The sequence below is a fragment of the Uloborus diversus genome, chromosome 4 (assembly GCF_026930045.1).
Source record: "Uloborus diversus isolate 005 chromosome 4, Udiv.v.3.1, whole genome shotgun sequence".
NCBI lineage: Eukaryota > Metazoa > Arthropoda > Arachnida > Araneae > Uloboridae > Uloborus > Uloborus diversus.
This window is the reverse complement of record NC_072734.1, coordinates 67244234-67265032: the sequence shown is the minus strand read 5'-3', so window position 1 is coordinate 67265032 and position 20799 is coordinate 67244234. Positions and strand designations below refer to the sequence as shown.

Below are 20799 nucleotides of genomic sequence, written 5' to 3'. Positions count from 1 at the left end.
AAAAGCTTAGTTCAGTTTGTCAATTGAATTGCTGACACGTGCGGACATTATGCGTCTGCAGTGGCGTACTTGATTATTTTATCTAACAACTGAAAAGTTCAGTATCAGCATTCAGGTAAAATCGTCGTTTAAAGATAGCTAAATGATAGTACCAGATACTTTCCGGGCTTTCCAAGTTTAGAACTTAGCGTTTGAAATGCAAAATGAAAATAAATCGCTGTTCAAAAACATGTGATAGCATACAGAAGCGGAGACTGCTTTTAAGAGTTTTCGAGAGTTTTTAAAAGTCTGTCTGCTGGAAACTTTAAGTTTTCAAAGAGGAAACATACAACAAACTAACAATTAATAACAAATGTATCAGTTAAAACTGAGCACCGTGATCTGTGCAAATGATTACATGAAATTGAAATCTTTTTCACAAATCACAGAACATATTTAAATCACCGTACATGCTGATGATTGATTGCAAGTTACCTAGAGAAAAAAAGAAAGAAAACAAAATAAAACGAACAAACTACAGGCATTCAAATTTGTAAATAAATAGGTAAGTTTTTCACACAGTTATCATTGTTTTTATTAAAAAATCGCCTTTCAAGATATGATGAGTGGAAATTGCTTCTACATTTGAACGAAGCAATGACCTATTTGATAATATTTTGATAGTTGAAATTTCAACCCTATTTTAAGTGGATGAACCCTAAAAATTTCCGAAAAAAATAAGTGGATTCCCGAAAAAAATGTCCCGTGTTTTTATTTTTTCCAGCTTTAAAAAAATATTGCTGTTTGGGAAAAATATATGCTTTAATATACTATCAAAATATAACAGTAAATCTCATATTTAATTAATAGTTACCTGAATAAAATTAAAAACTTAGCGTTACGCACGGGACATTTTTTCAAGAATCGCCCAGTAGATTGCGTTTATTGTTGACCATAAGCGGCGGCGATTTGGGGGGCAAGGGGAGGGGGCGACTGCCCTCGCATTTTTTTCATCATCAAACATTGCCTTAACGTTAAGATTCCGATTTCAACACATTCTGGGAGAGATTACCCGAACATTAAAGTCACCAAACAGTGTTTGAAATTTCAGTTTTAAAGCTTCAATTTTGAAAATTTTCCGGAAGAAAATTTCCCAGCGCACTCCCTTCTCCCTTTTAATTCAAAGATGAAACTAAATTTTTGTTATAAAGACTCCAGTTTGAGGGGGGAAAATCAGGAAGAGAATCCCCTAGATAGCGTAAAACTGATTTTAAGACTGATTTTAAGATTTAGAAAAAAAAAAGATCCGGAGATCTTTTTTTGAAGTCTCTAAAGGAAATTCCGAAAATTTCATCGATTCCAAAAAAAAAAAAAAAAAAGAAAGAAAGAAAAATACTGGGAGAACCTCCGAACTCTTTCGTTCCTCCCTAAGTCAATAAAAGGGAAGTCTGAATTAAGGTTTAAAAGACGTTTAAAAAATGTTTCTTCTATACTGGTCTTCTCCCAGACAGCCACATATCTCCAAACTACTTCCTATAGATATCTAAGGGATAACAAGCTGAACATTGACCTTATCCAACAGATATCTATAGCATATCCGAATGTCCAAGAGAATATCCACCAGAGGTAAAAAGGTTGCAACGTCTGGAATCCAAGCGACGTCGAGATATCTCGATCTCCCTTGGATATGCTGGAGATATGGAAGGGAGATTTTGGATAGCTCTTGGATATGCTATAGATATCTCTTTCATGTTCAAACGATATTATATCCAGATAGCTCTAGGATATCGTATAGTTATGAAATAGATATGCATTTTAAATCTCGTAGATGTATATGAGATATCAAAAGCGACGTTCTTTGGATTTGATTTTTAAATATACTTTAAAGCTATAAGCAAAATTACAGGTTTAAAAATCGCATTTTTTTTGTATTAAAAAATAAATTATATTTATAAATATCTTCATTTTTAAGGCCCAATGCAGTTATAACAGCCCATTTGCTGATAATATGAGTAAAAGTGTTGATATTTATAACTAACTCATCTGTTAATACAAAAAGTTAAGATTTTTAAACCTGTAAATTTTCTTACAGCTTTAAAATATTAAACAAATTAGTAACATGTCTTTCACTGTATATTCTTACGAATATTTTTAATTTCCACAATATTATAAACGATGTCTTATTGTTCAAATAGACGAAGTTGTAAAGAAGAATTATGAAGTTGTAAAGATTTAGGGCTTTAGAAATCGAAGTTTTTTTAAACTTATGAATAAGTTATTTATAAATATATACAATTTTACAGGCTCAATGCAGTATAACAGCCATGTTATTGATAGTTATTTATAAATAACTTATTTATTAATACAAAAAATTGAGTTTTTATATCTGTCTTAAACTTTGTAGTAATTACTTACAGATTTCCTTTTTTTTTCTTTCATACAAAGGATGAGTTTTCCCTCATTTCTCCTCCAATAATATAAAGAAAAAGTAATCATAACTGAAATAATAGCATTGTGACTGAATTTAGGTAATGTTTAATTTTAAAATAAAAAAGGTCTTTTAGCATAAAATTCAAGATTTATGTCAAACAAAGCAATAAACAATGTTTGCTTTTATGCTAGACAATTAAAAACGTACTAAAGCAAAATTAAAATTAAAAAAAAAACTTCAAAGTAAAAATTATTATCTCTTAATTTTATTTTGTTCTTGAGATAACTCTTTTTTCAATTATTATTTTCTTTTTTGGAAGTTTACATATTTGGCCATTGGTTTTTGCAACTTCAATTTAATAAAAATTCCCTGCATTTTCCAGAGTTGTAAAAAAATTATTAAAATTTCCAGGACTTTTGAATTTCCTGTACTCTCCCTGCTTTTTCAGGTTTCTCTAACCCTGTATAATCAAATTATGTACATTGTGTTTGGAACTGTAATCTTGACTTCATTCTAGTTTTTGAGAAGCTGAAAAATTATATCGTATAACAATTTTATAATATATAAAAATTATATCTTATGACAAATATTTTAGTGAAATGAATCCTTTTATTAAAAATTTAGAGAAACCGACAGAAATAGCTCAAAGATCTTTATTTACATACACATAAACAAGTACTGTACATAAAATAAATAAATAATAGATTGGGAAGACTAGTATCTACACCTGATCTTTGACCAGCCATCTTTGAATTATGCCTGGCCTTCGCATGGCGCATGAAGTTAGCTAGTTATGATACAAAAATAAACAAGTTAATGCTAGAAAAAAATTTCAATCGTTAAACCATTATGTTAGTTTTGCTAAAAAAAGAACATAGTTATGTCAAAAACATACTATAACGGTTGAAAAGAAATGATGCTAAATAATTGTTCACCTATAAATTTTATTAATACAAATTATTAAGCAAAGCAAAGCATAAAATCACAGCTAAAATTCAAAATAATTAGAATGCAAATTAAACCAACGTATATCAAAAATATATGCACAATAACATGAAGAAATAAACTAATACAAATTGATACATAATACAAACTCAAAGTATCGAGCACAGCGATCGTTTGCGTTCAAAACAGAACACAAGAAGCCAGAGAAGTGGCGTGGCTGCTCGACTCTAACTGATTAACCACGTTTTGTAAAATGTGGAGAGCACGAGGCCTCAAGCGTTTAAGTTACAGTTAATTAACACTATGCCACACATCAATGCAATAAAAAATATTGTTTTTTAAACTAAAACATGGAAAATAAAACAATTTCACGCAGATGTCTGAATGTAAATAAACCTTACAATATCTATGAGTCAAATATCTACGAGATATCTTGAAAAAGATATATCCTAGACATTTGCTATGTAACATGAAGGTTATCGAATAGTTATCTACAGGATATCCAAATATCTATATCTGAAACATGTAAAAGTCTGGATATCTCACAGATGTGGAAAAGATCCAAATCCACGATTTGGATATTCCCAGATGTCCAGTGGATATCCGAATATCCATATCTAAAATATGTAACAGTCTGGATATCTAGTAGATATTAGAAACTCCAAATCCATGACTTGGATATTCTTGGATGTCTGCCAGATAACTAAAATATCCAGCAGATATCTCGATATGTGGTGGATCTTTTTGGATGTCTAACAGATATTTGTGGTTGTCTGGGCTATTTCTGTTTTATGTTCTGATGAAGTGTGAGCAAACAATTGTTACATCGTAATCTTTTTTAGCAAGGCATTGAAGCTCGCTCTCGATGCTTAAAAATTCTTTAAAGCTTTCGATGTACTGAAGTCTCACATTCTCTGCATTGTACTCACTTTCGATTTCAAAATTCATGAGCAGAATCTTACATCCACAGAGAAAAAACCATTTCATACATCTTTTTATTTCAGAGGAAATATGTTGGTCCACGGCACCAGCACCGAACCTTGGAAATTCTCACGGTTTGAAGACACTTATCTCGGCGAAGAGGCGATGAAAGCAGTCAGGCAGGACGTTAACGAAACTCCAGAGACCCGAAGCAAAGGCCTCACCATACTCAGGAACATGTTAACAGGTTAGAAGGGCCCGGGTTCCTTTTTACAAATCTCCTTTAGAAAAATTCTTGTTAAAAATTTTTTTCCCATTTTCATTACTCTAGACCAGCGGTTCCCAACCTTTTTCTCTTTGCGAACCCCTTGGAACAGGCAAAAAAGTTCGCGAATCCCCTGATGTTGAAATTAGTAACATGTAAGAAACAATAAAAAAAACAGCATGTTTGCTTTCCATTTTTTGCAGCATTTGATTGCAATAAACAAAAATATAATTGTAAAATATCATTAAGTGCAAATATTAATAAAAAGTTAAAACTATATCTACAAGAAAAATTATAAACAAGAAGTTTTATAAACCAACTATTTTTTTAAGCATACTTTAAATTGGGGAAAAAATCCTTAATGCGATATTTGTGGCTGTTTGACGGAACAAAGAAACTGAAAGTTTGGTTCAGTGTCTGACAGTTTGAGTCTTAAATCAGGCTCTGCATTCAATCTGCTTCGGTATTTATCTTTGAGATAAGTATAGGAGAAAAATCCTTTCTCGCACAGATATGTTGTACAAAATGGTAATAAAATTCGAATTGCTTTTTTGGACAAAACGGTAGAGTCATTTCTTACACTGAGCCAGAAGTCAATTAACGAGAGCTCTTTAAAGGTAGTTTTCAATGAATTATCACAGGATAACTCGATGAGCATTTCCTTTTCAAGTAATGTCCGGGTGTTCTCTAAGCATGGATTTCCTTCAAAAGGATTGCGTATCCAGTTGTTTGAGAGAGGGACGTTACGCCTATTAGGAAAATACTCGTCAAAAGTTAGTTCAAGATGTTGCAGATGTTCACATACATTTCTTTTAACGCTTTCATCAAGTTTCATTGAGTTTTCTGATAAAAAAAACTACTAAGAGAAGTGAAACAAGAAAACTCACCCGTTTCCAGGCATTGGATCCAGAAATTCAATTTTTTTACCATAGCTTCAATTTTATCATATACAACGAAAATATTAACAACTGCACCTTGCAAGGATAGATTTAATTCATTTAATTTTGAAAAGATGTCAGCTAAATATGCAAGCCTTTGCATCCAAAGAGGATCGAATATGCAAGTGGACAAGTGAAATGGATGATCAACAAAAAATGCTTGGACTTCTGACTACTTCAATTCAAATAAGCGTGTCAAAATTTTGCCACGGGAAAGCCATCTAACTTCTGTGTGAAGAAGTAAAGTAACATGAAGGCTTCTCAATTCCTCACAAAGCGCGTGAAATAGACGGCAGTTTGTGGCACGTGATTTTATGAAATTTACAATTTTTACCGCATCATTCAAAGTAGTGGATAATTCTGCGGGAATACGCTTACATGCTAATGCTTGTCTATGAATGCAGCAATGAGTCCATTCAATTTTCTCGTTGATCTTCTTTACTCGCACCACAAAGCCAACAAATTTTCCTGTCATTGATTTTGCACCATCCGTGCACACACCCACACACAAAGACCAATCTATTCCATTTTCTTCAAAGTAACTGTTGACCAGTTCGAAAATTGCTTCTCCAGTTGTGTTGGTTTTCAAAGGTTTTGCAAATAGTACATCTTCTGTAATTGTATCGTTAAAAATATACCTAACATAGACAAGTAATATTGCAGCGTTTGCTACATCAGTTGACTCATCAAGCTGGATCGCAAAATTATTCTCTTTTATTCTATTCACAAGTTATTTCTCCACATTACTTGCCAAATCAGTAATTCTGCGTGATACTGTGTTGTTTGATAGCGGAACCAGGTCAATTTTTTTTGCTGACTTTTCTCCCAGCATACACTTAGCAATATCTTTAGCACACGGTCCAATTAAATTTTCTGCAATTGTATGTGGCTGTCCAGATCTTGCACTTCTATAACTGACTCGATATGAAGCTTCAAGGGCCATTTTACTATCTTCGTTGGATTCTAACAGGAACGTAGAGACGCTACACTTTTTATTATATTCCAATTTTCTTTTAAAATATTCGATAGGTTTGTCCTTGTGTGTCGGATGCTTTGTTTCGAGGTGTCTTCTCAGAAGTGACGCTTTCAAACTGCTGTTCGCTAGAACTTCGTTGCAGAGAAGACAAAGCGGGCTAGGTTCAGACTCTTATCCAGTAAAATAAAAGCCCATTTGTAAATAGTCACTGTCATATTTTCGCTTTTTTCCTTTTTTCTCCCCTAGTTCACTTTTCTGTTTAGTCGGGGGAGGCGGCAGTTCATTACAGCTATCTATTTCAATATCCTGTGTCCAAGGGTTGATAGATTGACTGCTTGTCCATTTGTCGCTCAACCAAACTACCAGTTTTCAACCATCGATCCATAACAGCAGAAAGTTATTAAATCATAAAAATTACCAACACGATTATAACTTCACAAACAGAGTAGCAAGTTCACGTAGCAAAACCAATTGCAAACAAAATCACTTGTTTTCAAACATCTCTAAAGTATCTCTAAATACGTCTGTTAACAACTATTTCCCCAGAACTATGAGTATGCTGATGTTATATATTTTTGAAAACGAACAGATGGGTAAAATCCAGTAATAAATTTTAAGTTTGGAGCCTTTTGCTGTCATGTCTGCTATTCGATGACTGAATTCGACGGAAATAACCGAGTTATATTTCAACCAGATTAGAAATAATACCCCTATGATGCATTGTTTGAGAATTCTTTATTTTTTTCGACATATGTATATTATGTATATTGTTTGATTGACTCCACGCGATGGCGCCTTTTTAAGGTCATCGTGATCCCCGCCACAGCTTAATACAACGTTTCTGCATGGCGCTTTGCAATAAAGAAGGAAGGATATCTCTTTTTGTTGTCTATCGAAAAAAAAAATGAGAACATGTCTTTTTAACCAAGATTATAAAACCGCTGAAAGAATTTTTTTTTTTTTTGAGCTCAATACAAGAGTCTGGCGCGTTTTCAAATTAAAAAAAAATTTAGTAACTATGTGTGCAAATTGAATATTTTATAATTTTTTACCAAACTAGGAAAAATCCGCCATTGCACCGAAATTTTCGCGAACCCCCTTCCTGCACCTCGCGAACCCCTGGTGGTTCGCGAACCACCGGTTGGGAACTTCTGCTCTACACCAGTGCTTCTCAACCTTTTTGACTTTACGGCACACTTGATAGTTGGCTCAATCCTAGCGGCACTCTGAACCAGATATCTTATGTCAGTATGAACAATATTTTACTCATTCACTACTCAAATCAAGGAAGAGAAAAAACCAGCGCGTCCGTATGGATAAAACAGTTAATCTTTTAAATATTTGAAATCTTTTAATTATTTCAGTGTTTCTAGAAGTTGAAATAAAGTTCATCGTGAATTTCAGTGCTTATTACGGCCAGCAAGTCCCAAAATTTTTTACTTAACCCGAGTGAGACACTTGTGCCTGTCTTGAAGGACAGTGGCGCTTTTTATTCAACTTTATATTGGGAAGAGATTTTAAATCAAGGATCTAGAAAAGATATTTTGTTGGTCTTGAAAAGTGTCAATGCTAATAACCCCACGTCCACGTCACAAATATATATTCTTAGAGTACTCATTTTACTAACTGTCAATAGGTGTTCAATGTCACTTCGCTGAACCCCAGTTTTAAGAAGTGGCCGCTTTTGAGGTCTAAATATTTCTCTCTTGCATCCAAAGAAAGCTCCTTGCTGAAGCGTCCATCGGATCACGAACCCTGTCATATTCTTCAGTCAACTAGAAGTAGTGCTTTAAATTTTGTTCTGAATCATGGCTAAATATTCTGCCACCCCATTCAATAGATTGGTTAACAACTAAAAAATGATTTCCCTTGAAACCTAAAGACCAAAATCATGCACACCAAAAAACTTCTTTAACTGGATATTAATGTATTTCTGAGCTATCGGGAGGTCTGTGTACCCAACACTCGCCAAGTGGCGAAATGTCACAACTTTCAGACTAAGTGAAACATGCAATATACTAACAGCCCGGTAATTCCTTCCAGAGATCGCAGTTTCGTCCTTGTTACATGGATTCATCAGTCAGGAATAGGGAATAACCGAGCTGGAGGAAGATGTCTTCTCATTGAAGCCGAGAGTTCCAACAAATTAGTAGATAAAGTAAATTTATCGTACTAGCAAGAGTCCGCAGACATGGTGCGGTTCAACTCGTAAATTGAAGGCTTACCTACCAGTTTCTTGGCACTCTCGACTTCAATGAGATGACATCTTCCTTCACCTGGGTTATTCGCTATTCCAGACAGATGAGTTCATAACCAGGAAGAAACTAGTCTTTAGGTGGGATAACGGGCTGTTGGTGCAATGCATGTAGCCTTGGCTGGGGGCGGTAACTTACTGCCTAAATGAAATATTTTTGTAGTTATGAATCCATGTGTACATTATTGAATAGATGAGCATGAAGTCAAGTAGTGTATACAGAGTTTTTTTTTTTTTTAATTTAGTTTATTTCAGTTCATTGTGCTTATTTATTTATTTATTTATTTGTTATTAATTTTTTATGTATTCATTTATTTGTTGTTTATTTATTTTGTATTTTACTTTTAACCATGCGTCTCTTCCGCAGAAAATAAAGATTTGCGTCCGTGCACAGATGACGATTTTCTGTTGCGATTCTTAAGAGTAGCCAAGTTTGACTGTTCCAAAGCATACGATCGCATACTGAGATACTATGGATTGCGAAAGAAGTTTCCACACCTTTTTCGAAAATACCTACCCAGCAAGACCCGCATGGCGAAGCAGCTCAAACTTTTCCACGTCTCGCCTTACAGAGCAAAGAACCACAGCGCGGTTGTCATCAACTACCATGGTAAGATTCTCATTAACACCGTATCTCAAGTCAATTCGAAATTCTAGAGCTTGAATACGCTACCTTGCGGTTATTTAAGAAACTACCGAAAGAGGTAAAACATTCCGTTCCACGTTTTTCCTCTGTGGTAAAATAATAGGCTTCCGGCAGCTTGTGGTGTAACGTAATTTCCAAGGAATAAAAAGGAAAAATCCGCATAAACACGATGAAATATTACTGTCCATTCACTAAGCTTAAAAGCAGGTTATAAGTTGCGGCATTTGTTTGTTTTACCTTTTTCAGCCGCCATTAATCAGTGACAGCAACGTTCCTATAGTTTATTAGAAATGCGACTTTATATTTTCCAAAACCCAAATCATTCAAACCAGTGTCAGCCGAGTAGTAAATATAAGGGCTCCGAATACATGACCGTACAAAAAGAGCACAATACTTATAACAAATGACTTTAAAAGGTTTTCTTTAATAAACATTAACTGTGTGCGAAATAAATAGCAAGAAATATTTTCTTATTTTCTAACCAGGAAATCACACGAATCGTGTAATAATGTAAAATGTTGATATAAGTTGCAATCAAAAGAGCATATAAAGTCTTCTTTTGACGAAAGAATTGTTTTTTTTCTCGTGTCCCCGTTATCAAGATGTATAAGATCTGAAAGTCAGCCAAAAGTTTGAGATAAGCGCCAAATGTAAAGACTGGGTGAGAGATAGAAAAAATCCAGCGATTTCACCATCTGCAGGTGACAGTACATCCATCTACAAAGCTTGTGAAAGATGCCTTCAATTGCTCACCCAAGCACTCAATTTAGCGACTTTTTAAAAATTTTGGTAGATTTTAAGACCTCATGTTTCGATAACGGGCGCACGAGGGCAAATAATTTAGGCGGCTAGAAACATGTTTTACGACGCTCTTTCGATTGCTACTGAAGGCGATTCATTTCTAAAAACGATTTTTTTAAATTACGTTTTCTCAGGAAAAACATCAACAGAGATGAACTTAAACAGTAAGATACTTACTTCATCTAAATACACAATTCCCAGATTACTGATTCCCATCATTTAATCACTTAAGATTGATAAGAAATAAAAATACACAACGGGCTGCAAATAATCTTTATGATAAGTGTATGGTAGATATATGCCAAAAAAATCGTTATTTTTATTACCGCACCCTAATGACCATTTCTTTTTCTTGTGGATATGCCTCGTATTACCTCTCTAGAAAATCACCAGTAATAGTACGACGGATGCAAATCTCTTCTCCGTTACCATTCCAGTCCATTTGTAGAAACAAGAAACTCATCGATTAGGATCCTATCGCAATACGTGATTAAGAAAGACATAATTTGAATTCCAGAAGTCAAAATTCAAACGATTATTTATGTATGTGGATTTATTTTCATTTTGAAACATTCTTATGGTGACCTGGTAAGCACTATGGTTCTGGGCTATGTCGTTAAGTGAATCGATTATTTCAGAAAGGGCATAAGTCCAACGAATGCAACGTTCCAGAAATCAATAAAAAGTGTTCATTTCCAGTTCAAGTTCATTTCATTCAGAAATGAACTAAATTCTACGAAATTTTATTACGACTAATCTAACCACAAGTAGGATCATTACCTCACCTTAAATTACGTTTTTGTCACTGAAATAAAGTTTTTTTTAAATTTGGACTTATGCCTTTTCTGCAATAAATATCCTGAAAGGCTAGTTTAGAGTGCTGAAAATGTAAATCAAATGAAACAGATTTGTTTTAACTTGATTTATGACAATAAAAAATAATATAACAAAGTGACAAAAATGATTAGTGAAGTCCGTGTTCATAAATTCGTTATCTTAAGAAAATAAATACATCGTGTATTTTCCTCTTTCTCTCGTCTTGTTTTAAATAATAAAGTCTGGCGTAAAAAAATAAACAAAAAATACAAAAACTAACAAATTGAGTTAAAAAGCAAAAGTTTTACATGTGTATAAAACTATATTTATATTCATATTCATCAAATACATCCGCCATGGAAATCTTTTTTTCTATCCTTCTCTTGTCTAGTTTTGTGCACCAAGTTCGATGTACAGACGAGTATTAGTATGACTATGTTCAAAATTGCATTGAATAATCATCTTGATATTTGCTATTTCTTCCAACAATATGAACATTTTCCCTTTATACTCTATATTGGCAAAGGTAGTTCAGCCGGCAAACGTTACTTTGCAATATTCTTTTGAATAGTTACCCTGAACCGTTCCTTTGATGTTCTATCGAATATTTAAACGTCATGATGTTGATAATTGAAAACATTTGTCGCCCAGTAGAATCTTAGTCCAAAATTTCGATTTGGGAGATAAGTCCTCTTAAAAAATGAAGGGCCCTGTTTCAGCAGTTACAGATTTCATTGTTTTCAACAGATGTGACGGTGAATCTTGATGTAATTTTAGAATTTCACTTATAAGAGATTGGAATTCACATGATAATAACTGTCAAATTTGTTTAACATTCGCTTTACTGTCCTAAAATCCCGATCTCAAAAGACAAACAAACGTCCTCAGAGGAAAATCATCAGCAATCATTGTAAATTTCTTCAGTGTTATTTCTAGAAAAAGTCTCCTGCAGTATTGTTTTTATTTTGAAAAGCGCATATCTCGCTGAAAGCATACAGTTTTTTCTCAGTTCCTAGAGTGATGTTAATAAAACCCCTGAGAAATTAACGAATTTCATTCCGATTCCTTGATTTCAAATCCCCCCCCCCCCTCAACCTTATGAGCCTACCATTACCGAAATTATACTAGATCAAAGGAGTTATTTGTTTTAACGAGGACTGTTCAATAAGTAATAAGACTAAATTTATAAAAAATACAGAACAACTTAAATCGTCATAAATTACATGGTTTTTTTAAGAATAAATTCTGCAGGACTAAATGCATTTATTTTGACGTTCTATCCAGTTCTTAAAAACTTGTGAACGTTACGTTTTTGGCAGCATTTTCAAAACCGCCTCCGCAGAGTTTACACATGCTTTGTTGCTTTCAAAATGGTTGCCTCGTAATGGTTTCTTAAGTTGAGGAAACAGCCAGAAGTCACTGACTGACTCTAAACATTGCTTCATCGTTGAAAACTTCACATATCATATCAAAGATTTCCGATGTTGATTTTTGCAGACGAAAACAAATATTAATCGCATAACTTTGTTCCAACGACGCTTCTATTTTGACAACTGGCTGCGTCTTGTAGGCGCAGGTCCAACCAGGGACATGAGTTTGTATACGCCATCTATTGGTAGCTTTTAATACAGACAACAGACATTTTTCATATCACAGAAATTAACGTTCCGATGACTGGTATGGCGGCAGTAAAATTAGTCTAATTGCTTATTGAACAGCCTACGTACTTCATTACGCCAAAAAGTCTAGTTCTTCTATGATCTTGCCGTTGCGTCTTACTATTTCTTCTTCCGCGTTTAGTGCAGAAAGGGCATAAGTCCGGGACTTATTCCCTTTCTGGACTGAACGAAAAATGTGACCCCTAAATAAAGTGCTTTGTTGTACAAGGAATGACTTCCCTGCTACACTAGTCGATGCCTCTACATACAAATATGGGAAAACCACAGCTAACTCAATTTCGAAAAAAAAATATGACTTATGCCCTTTCTGCAATAATTTGTATCGATTATTGCAGAAAGGGCATAAGTCATATTTTTTGATGCCCTTGACAATGCCCTTGACCCCCCCCCCCCAATAATATGACACAGAATTATGTGATGGTCAGTGTATAAACTTCAAATTGTTTTGTCGTATTTCTTTCAGGCATGTTTGATCCATCCATCTTGCCAATGGAAGAGAAGTTTGCGTTGGACATGATGGCAGCCGAAAGGGGGTTGGACAATCCTTTGACTCAAATGTGTGGTGCCAACGTCATCCTCGACTTCAAAGGATTCACTTTCTTCAAGATGCTGGCCCTCACTCCTCAAGTCGTTCGCATGTACGTAGAATTCCTGCAGGTAAGATAGATGCTTTACTCAGTTGAAAAAATTCAAGTGTCATTCTTTTATATGAAACCTTGAGTCAGCTGCTTAGGCAAATCTGTAAGTTCTGATATAATAAAGAAATATATTTAGATAAAATGAAAAAAATGTATTTTAAACGAATAAAATACTTGTTGATTGTTGGTGTTTGCTAATGGTTTAAATGATATTATCTCTTATTGGCGGTAGACGGGGCTGTTATTTCCGAAGTCCTGTATAACCATGCATACAGAGCTCTGAGCATACAGGGCTTTAATTATTTCGATGGAAAACAATGTGAAGTTTTTATCTTTAACACATAATTCTTCTCATATCTTTTCTTCAGTAAAATTTGGTTACATTTGAACGCATCTTCTAGATGTTAATCACACAGCGATCAAGAGTAGACCATGTTTTTTATCTTGTTTTTCTTTTTTTTTTTTTTTTTTTTTTCGGGTTACGAATTTGGGAAAATGACGAAATCCGAGTTTAGATTTTGAACGAATAATTCAAACAAATTTACAAGTACAAAAGTTAATTCAATCAACGACGCTCAAGCATTGTGTCTTACCAATTCAAATATTTAGTATTATCAACCTATGCCAACACGGTGTTTCTGAACTCTCGGACAAAACTTTAAGGGTGATAGTACAAATCAGGACAAACAATATAATATCAAAAATAAGGGTCCCAAACGTCTTCCGAAGGAGATAGGCGCCATTAAAATTTAGGGTCCGAAATTTCAAATGATCAGTAAAACCGGAAAATTGGTCGATTCGTTTGCGATTTTCGCTAAAATTATTCTTTTTATCAGTATTTTCTTGAAAATAAATTTTGAAGATGTAGTTTAAAAAATGCCGATAGAGGGCGCTTTAGACTTTGGAGTAACGAACAACTATTTTTTACATCCATTTTTGAATCTCATTGGACTTTTTCTAATACTTGGACTTAAACTTAAATTTTCAGCTCAAAATCAGAATCATTTGAGCGTGATTAAGTAGCAAAAACTGAACTGTCTTCAAAGGTTGAAATACACTTTGTCACAAAAAAAAATGTATGCATCAAGAATAATTTGAGCTGCAACCAAAAAACTCAGCAGGAATGTAGTCTGGCAAGAGATAATTTAAATTTCGTCGCCAGTGATGAAAGGGTAAGCGCGCTATGCGCATACAAGATGCGTAGATAGATACGATTGAAAGTGTGAAAGCCTATGTCAAAGATCACTTCAAACGAAATTGTCGAGTTGTACAGACGCTATTGCGACTATGACGAACTTTAAGAGGCTTACGAACAAGTGTTGGACTTTTTAAAGGGACGTACAGTAGGTCTCAGAAGCAGGTTGTTTATACGAGTAGCTGCCGCCACCACGGTCGGAGCGATATGGTAGTAGCTTAAAATAAATGAATCACTCCCCATTGCGGTCGGTTAAAGCATTCTAGAAACAGAACTGAGCGCGAAGATCGCACATCATAAGAGCGGCCACTTGTATCAACAAGGTTGCTAACATTTGTTCAATGCCGTTTAACACTTTCCAAGAAACTGATGGTACCAAGAAAAACAATCTTGAGTACACTGAAAGACGTTGGTATCTCGAACCGGCGTCCATTACGATGGATTGGATTTTCGTCGATTAGATTTTCACTGCACTTGACTAGCTGGGTCGTGACAGTACGGAGGAATGTTACCTTCAACAATGAATCCCGATTTGGTCCCAGTGGTTATAGGTAACCTATTTCACTCCATATCACGCCATGTTTTGTCTTGTATAGCTGCTAGAGGAGGCTATACAATTTACGGTTTTGTAACCTTTATTGTGTCATAACTTCTTAATAAAACAATATTTTATTCTGAATTTGTTGTCATTTTCTTATCTTGTGATAGGCCACATCCATTTTAAGTTGCATGAAGATCGCTCGTTTCCTTCTGGGTTAATGTATTTTTTTTCGTGACAGAGTGTATTTTAACTTCTGAAGACAGTTTGCGCAACTTAATCACGCCCAATGAGTCTGATTTTGAGCTGAAAATTTAAGTCTAAGTCCAAGCATTAGACAAAATTCAATGAGATTCAAAAATAGCGGTAAAAAAATAGTTGTTCGTTACTCCGAAGTCTAAAGTACCCTCTATCGGCATTTTTTAAACTACTTCTTCAAAATTTATTTTCAAGAAAATACTGATAAAAAAAAATTTAGCGAAAACCGCTAACGAATCGACCAATTTTTCCGTTTTTTATGATCATTTGAAATTTCGGACACTAAACTTTAATGGTGCCTATCTCTTTTGGAAGACGTTTGGAACCCTTATTTTTGCCATTATATTGTTTATCCTGATATGCACCCCTTAAAGTTTTGCCCAAGAGTTCTGAAACACCCTGTAGATCTACATGTATTGATGTATTGAAAGCTTTAGCGATAGATAAATGTAGAGACAGATAGGATAGATAAATTTAAAAAAATAGACAGGTGTATTCAAATCGGATATTTAGGGACAAGGAGGCAAAAGTTCTTTGCAGAATCCTACAGCTATATACATGTGTATCACTTTTATGAACATATTTTTTGAAACTACGTTTTATGTTTATTTCATTTTATTTATTTGTTTTTTTTTTTTTTTTTTTTTTTTTTTTATTGCAGAATTCTTTTCCTGTGCGTCTCAAGTCAATAATTTTCTTGAATGCACCAACTATTTTTACCCTGATCTTCAATCTGTTCTATCCTGTACTTTCAAAGAAGCTCAAAAGTAGAGTAAGTATTTTTAGACAATTCAACAATATTGGTGGCGATAAATAATGTTTGAAAACCATCTCTTCTTGGATAAACAGAAAAACTTTTCTGGCGACACACAAAAGAAAACCTTCTATAACAATAATATTTTGTGGTCTCCATGAATTTGCTTACAATATAGTACATAATGTAAATCGCCTTATATTCTTATTGTTTTGAACTATTACGTGGCACTTGCACTCTTGTTACCTCCGCAATAACCAATTTAAATGGTTAATAGGGTGTAAATATCGCGCCACACCAAGGCAAGTCAAACACTGGGATCTTCACAAACTCAGCATAGAACTGAAAGAAAAGGAAGTCTCCAGCATCTTGCACAGAAGGCAACTACTATTGACCGATCCCACGACATTTAAACCCACAAAATTCTTCGAGCACTTACTCCGCATATACTAGGCGGTTGTTTCTGGCGTTGAGAACACAGAAACCTCACGAGCCATTCCAAGGTCCGCGTGCTCCTTTATTTTCCCCCAAACGGTCAGGGTGGAGCAATTCAAAATCATTAAAACAACGCGCCTTATTAGGTTTTCCATTTCCGCTAGAAGCTGGCACTCTGCCAGCAATATGGCCTTGAAAAGGAATGAAGGGAGAAGTGAAAAAGTTAAATGAAAAAACGAATTATCAGTAAATTTCGGAGGAAGATCGGAGGAGGAAAAAGTTTTTAATTAATATCTCCACTAATTAAAGTTGAAGAAAACGAAAGTTGCGTAAACATGATATCCGAAAAATTACAAATCTATCGATATATCATTCGATCGTCGATTCTCTGGCATTCGGAAGAAGTTACAGTTACATACGTAGATACATACATAGAAAGATGCTCTCTTTTTTTAAACATGTAAGATGAAACTACATGTATCTGGTTCCTATGCTGGGTAGGGGGGAGTATGCATCCAATAGTTGTTAAGGGTAAACGTTTCTGCTTCATAAGTTTAATCACGTTAGCAATTAAGTGTTTACAATTGAATAATGCCCTTAAACGAGTAATTCTTGCTTCAGCCATTTTGCGTTTAAAAAAAAAAAACCTATGCTTGCGAAAGAATTAGCAAATTTTAGAAGCATATTATCAAATTAATGATCCCCCCCCCCCCCCTACTAGGAATATTCCAATTCTTTCTCCTTGCTAGATGGAGGTATTTCGATTCTCCTTTACTGCAGAATGCTAATTTTCCACATGAAAAGTGGTCAGACAGTAAACTTGCTTCTTTTCTTAAAATGGAAAGGAAGAGGACAAGGAGGAAAACATGTTTTTTTAGGAGGAAACCATGTGCTTTTTTGAAGGAAAAGAAGGGGTATTTACTTCTTTTCTTCTATTTCTTTTTTTTTCCCCACAGATAAGAGGACGTCAGTAGATTTATGGTCAGTCTATAATCGGCATAGGTGGTAAATTCGGCTCTGATATTAATAACTTTTTCCTATTAATTATCAGAGCTTGGGAAGTGCGGATCCAGGGGGATCATTATAGCCCTGTCTTACCCTAAATATATTTGAAGCTGCGTTTAAGTGGCTTCAGTTTCATGAAATTAGCAGGGGAGAGCGGCAGAACACCTTTGTCTTGCTAAACATTACACTTATTACCCACCTTTCCGTTTTGAGTGAGCATATTTTTCAAAGACCGCTCCAAAAGTAGAAGTAGGGTCGCTCTTGATGCGTGACAGTATGCAAGTGTATGAATGATTACATCATTTATGTTCCATTGCAGCTATTGGTCCATTCTACAAATGAATCATGGGACAAACTGCACGCTGTCATACCTCCTGAAATCCTGCCAGAGGAATATGGCGGCTTGTTGAAGAACTCCCAACTTAAAGACTTATGTGAGGGAATCGAAGATCAAGAAGAACGGTTCGCTCAACAAGCAAAATATGGATTTCTCAAAGTACTACAAAGAGAGGAAAAGAACCTCGAATGCTGATCTTCCGACAGACTGAATGGTGACGAGTCGAACTTGGAGAGCTACAGGGAGAAAAGTTGAGAGCACAAATATGTCACTGTACCCAAACATGAAGTATTTATGGAGTGCAATGTCTTCTTTTCTCCTAATGTATCTTCAAAACATCTTTAAACGCATTTAAGAATTTAGTTGATGCAAGTAAATACCGAACAGCTCGTTACAGCATCCAGAGATTGCGTTTGAAAATAGTAATCGATGGCGTTTCCTGAATGAGTTAGCTCTTCATTAACGTGTTTCCTTCTTAGCGAGAAATCACAACAGGGTTAGAATGTACTAAAAAGCTCGTTCCGACATCCATAGACTGCAGTTCAGCCCTCATTTGGGCTCATCAATCTGTAATAGCCACAGTAGGGTAGTTATAGCTAATCCAGACTGATGTTGGTTGACCCATAGATGTAGTATATGAAATACACCGCCAGCTCAGTCATTTCCAGCCGAGAAGTGCAGTTTCGTGCTTATTAGCACTCATCAGCCTGGAATAGGAAAGTGGCTGAGCTGGAGTTGGAAAACCTCTTAAGGAAGCCAAGAGTGCCAAACAAACTGGTAGCTAATATAAAATTAGCACAGACTAGATTTCTGCTTTTGCTCTGGCTAATATGGGCGGTAATTTACTGAATATAACATAGATGTAGTATTAACTAGATAAACAACAAGAAACCAGTTTTAAAGGCAATTGAATAGACGGTCAATCGTGCAAAAAGCACATGCGCACAAACAACATTGCGCAATAGCGTTGCATCCACTGGAGATCAGTGGTTGCAGTTGCATCCTGGGTAGGAAACACTTTTACCGTTTAGTTCAAGATTTGCGCGTCCAACGGCGGCCAGTGGCTGTGGGTCTTGTTGATAAGTTAAATTTAAATTTAACTACCAGCGTTAAGTTTAGCGCATGTGAGACGTTTTAGTACAGTAGCTATTCCAGATTGATGATCCTGAATAAGCGTGAAATTGCTATCACTGGATGTCGTATCGAGCTGTCTTTCTTTGCTCGAAGTCATGGATTAGTAAGTTATGGGACGCTAACTTGTAGCTTAATGATTAAAATGTATCATCATTTCTGGCACTTATGAACTTGACGAACATCTGGTGGCACATAAAATATGCTTTAATGTTAAGTGCACCGAGATCAGTGTTTCTCTGTGTGGCGTAAGTGAAGAAAAAAGTCATCCTTCACAACTTTTCTTTTGGGAAATATGGTTTTCCCTCTCCTTCTATTTTTGTTTCATCAACAAACCAGGGATTACGTTCCCTACATCGTTAAGTTATTTATGGTTAATTAAAACCTTCTTTTTGTTCCAGATTTTTTTTTTTTTTTTTGGTAGATTTTGTGATTATTTGTTCTTTATGTTAGATGCAAAAATTAAAAATTCTATCAAATAAATATGTATGTGTCAAAACTTTTGTAAGACTAATCCAATCAACTCAATAAATTGTATTTTTATATAAACTTTTTTATAGTTTTTTTCATGACAGAATGCAAGTTTTTTTTAGTGCTCATGCACTGGAAAGCTTGTATACTCCCTAACACAGAATAATATGCAAAATTTTGTGAATCTGAGTTTAATTTCTTCTGCCGGGGCAAAAGTCATGAATTTTTGAAATTTTTAGAAAAAGATCAAATAAAATGAAAACTTACAAAATATTTTATATTCCACAGAACTTTAAGCTTTAGTGCGGGAATTCTGTAACTTTCAAGCACAAACTACTGCGTAAATATTTCAAGCCTGTGAGTTAATTATTTTTTCTCTGGTAAAAGGCCTGAACTTTGAGATTGTTTTAAATAATTCCTAAAATACGAGTGACACATTACAAAGTATTACATACCTAATACGCTGTAATACTTCCAATTTTAAATCACATCAATGGCATCAGACCACCACTTGAACCAGGCTGGTCATTTAGAAGGTTCTGGGTATTTATGCAAATTAGCATAGAATGCTGTAACCGACGCTACGCGGCCCAAGTTTATAACTGAAAGCCAATTCAATCGGTGTATGTTCTGTTTTTTGAGAATGTAATGTGTTTTACAGCGCCAGAGTGTCGCTAATAAAGGTGTTTTTTTGCCCAAGGTGTTAAGGGCATTTTTTGGCTTAGAGCTATCGAAGTTGGTAATTTTGGCCAACATAATATGGTCCGTCTCACAGGAGCTGTGTGGATATACGCTCCATGGAATCGGTGAAATTTAAATGATATACAGTCCACTTAGTTGAGAAAGTATTACGTGTATCTCGTTATAAGGTAAGTGAATGTATATACGATTGTACCATGTCTGAAACTCTTAAAGAACTATTATCGAGAAAGCGAGTTCTCAAAATGCAACTTACAAAATTTAAACAAAAAGTCTCTGTAACAGAGTTTGAAATTAGTGACTTTGAACTATTAGAACCTTAGCTTACAGATTTAGAATTGGAATTTAAAGCTGGTTTTAAATTTATTTATGTTGTATGTAATGAAGAGGCTACTGAGTCTTTTGAAAAAGAGCAAGAAGAAATTAACGATGTTTTAGATGAATTGGCATATGAATTACATCGAAAGCATTCAAAAGCCAGAAGTGATTTTAAGGTAACTTCGAGGGTTGAATCGAACTCTTATGTCGAGACAAATGTTAAGTTGCCTAAAATGAACTTACCGTCGTTTTTAGGAAATTTGCACGCGTGGCTTTCCTTTAAAGATATATTTCCTGCAAGCATTCATCAGAACAAGAATTTGTCTGATGCGATGAAATTACAGTATTTAAAATCATCGTTAAAAGGCG

The 20799-nt window shown here is 34.8% G+C and overlaps 1 protein-coding gene across 1 annotated transcript; it reads left to right on the top strand.

Annotated features, from left to right (window-relative positions):
• The first annotated feature begins 434 nt into the window (after positions 1–434).
• Positions 435–20100, top strand: LOC129220488 (alpha-tocopherol transfer protein-like). Its single transcript, XM_054854907.1, has 6 exons — positions 435–544; positions 4360–4523; positions 9077–9319; positions 13115–13308; positions 15942–16052; positions 17794–20100. Exons 2-6 carry the CDS (start codon positions 4367–4369, stop codon positions 18004–18006), a joined length of 918 nt encoding a protein of 305 aa, XP_054710882.1. The 5' UTR covers positions 435–544; positions 4360–4366; the 3' UTR covers positions 18007–20100.
• The last annotated feature ends 699 nt before the right edge of the window (positions 20101–20799 follow it).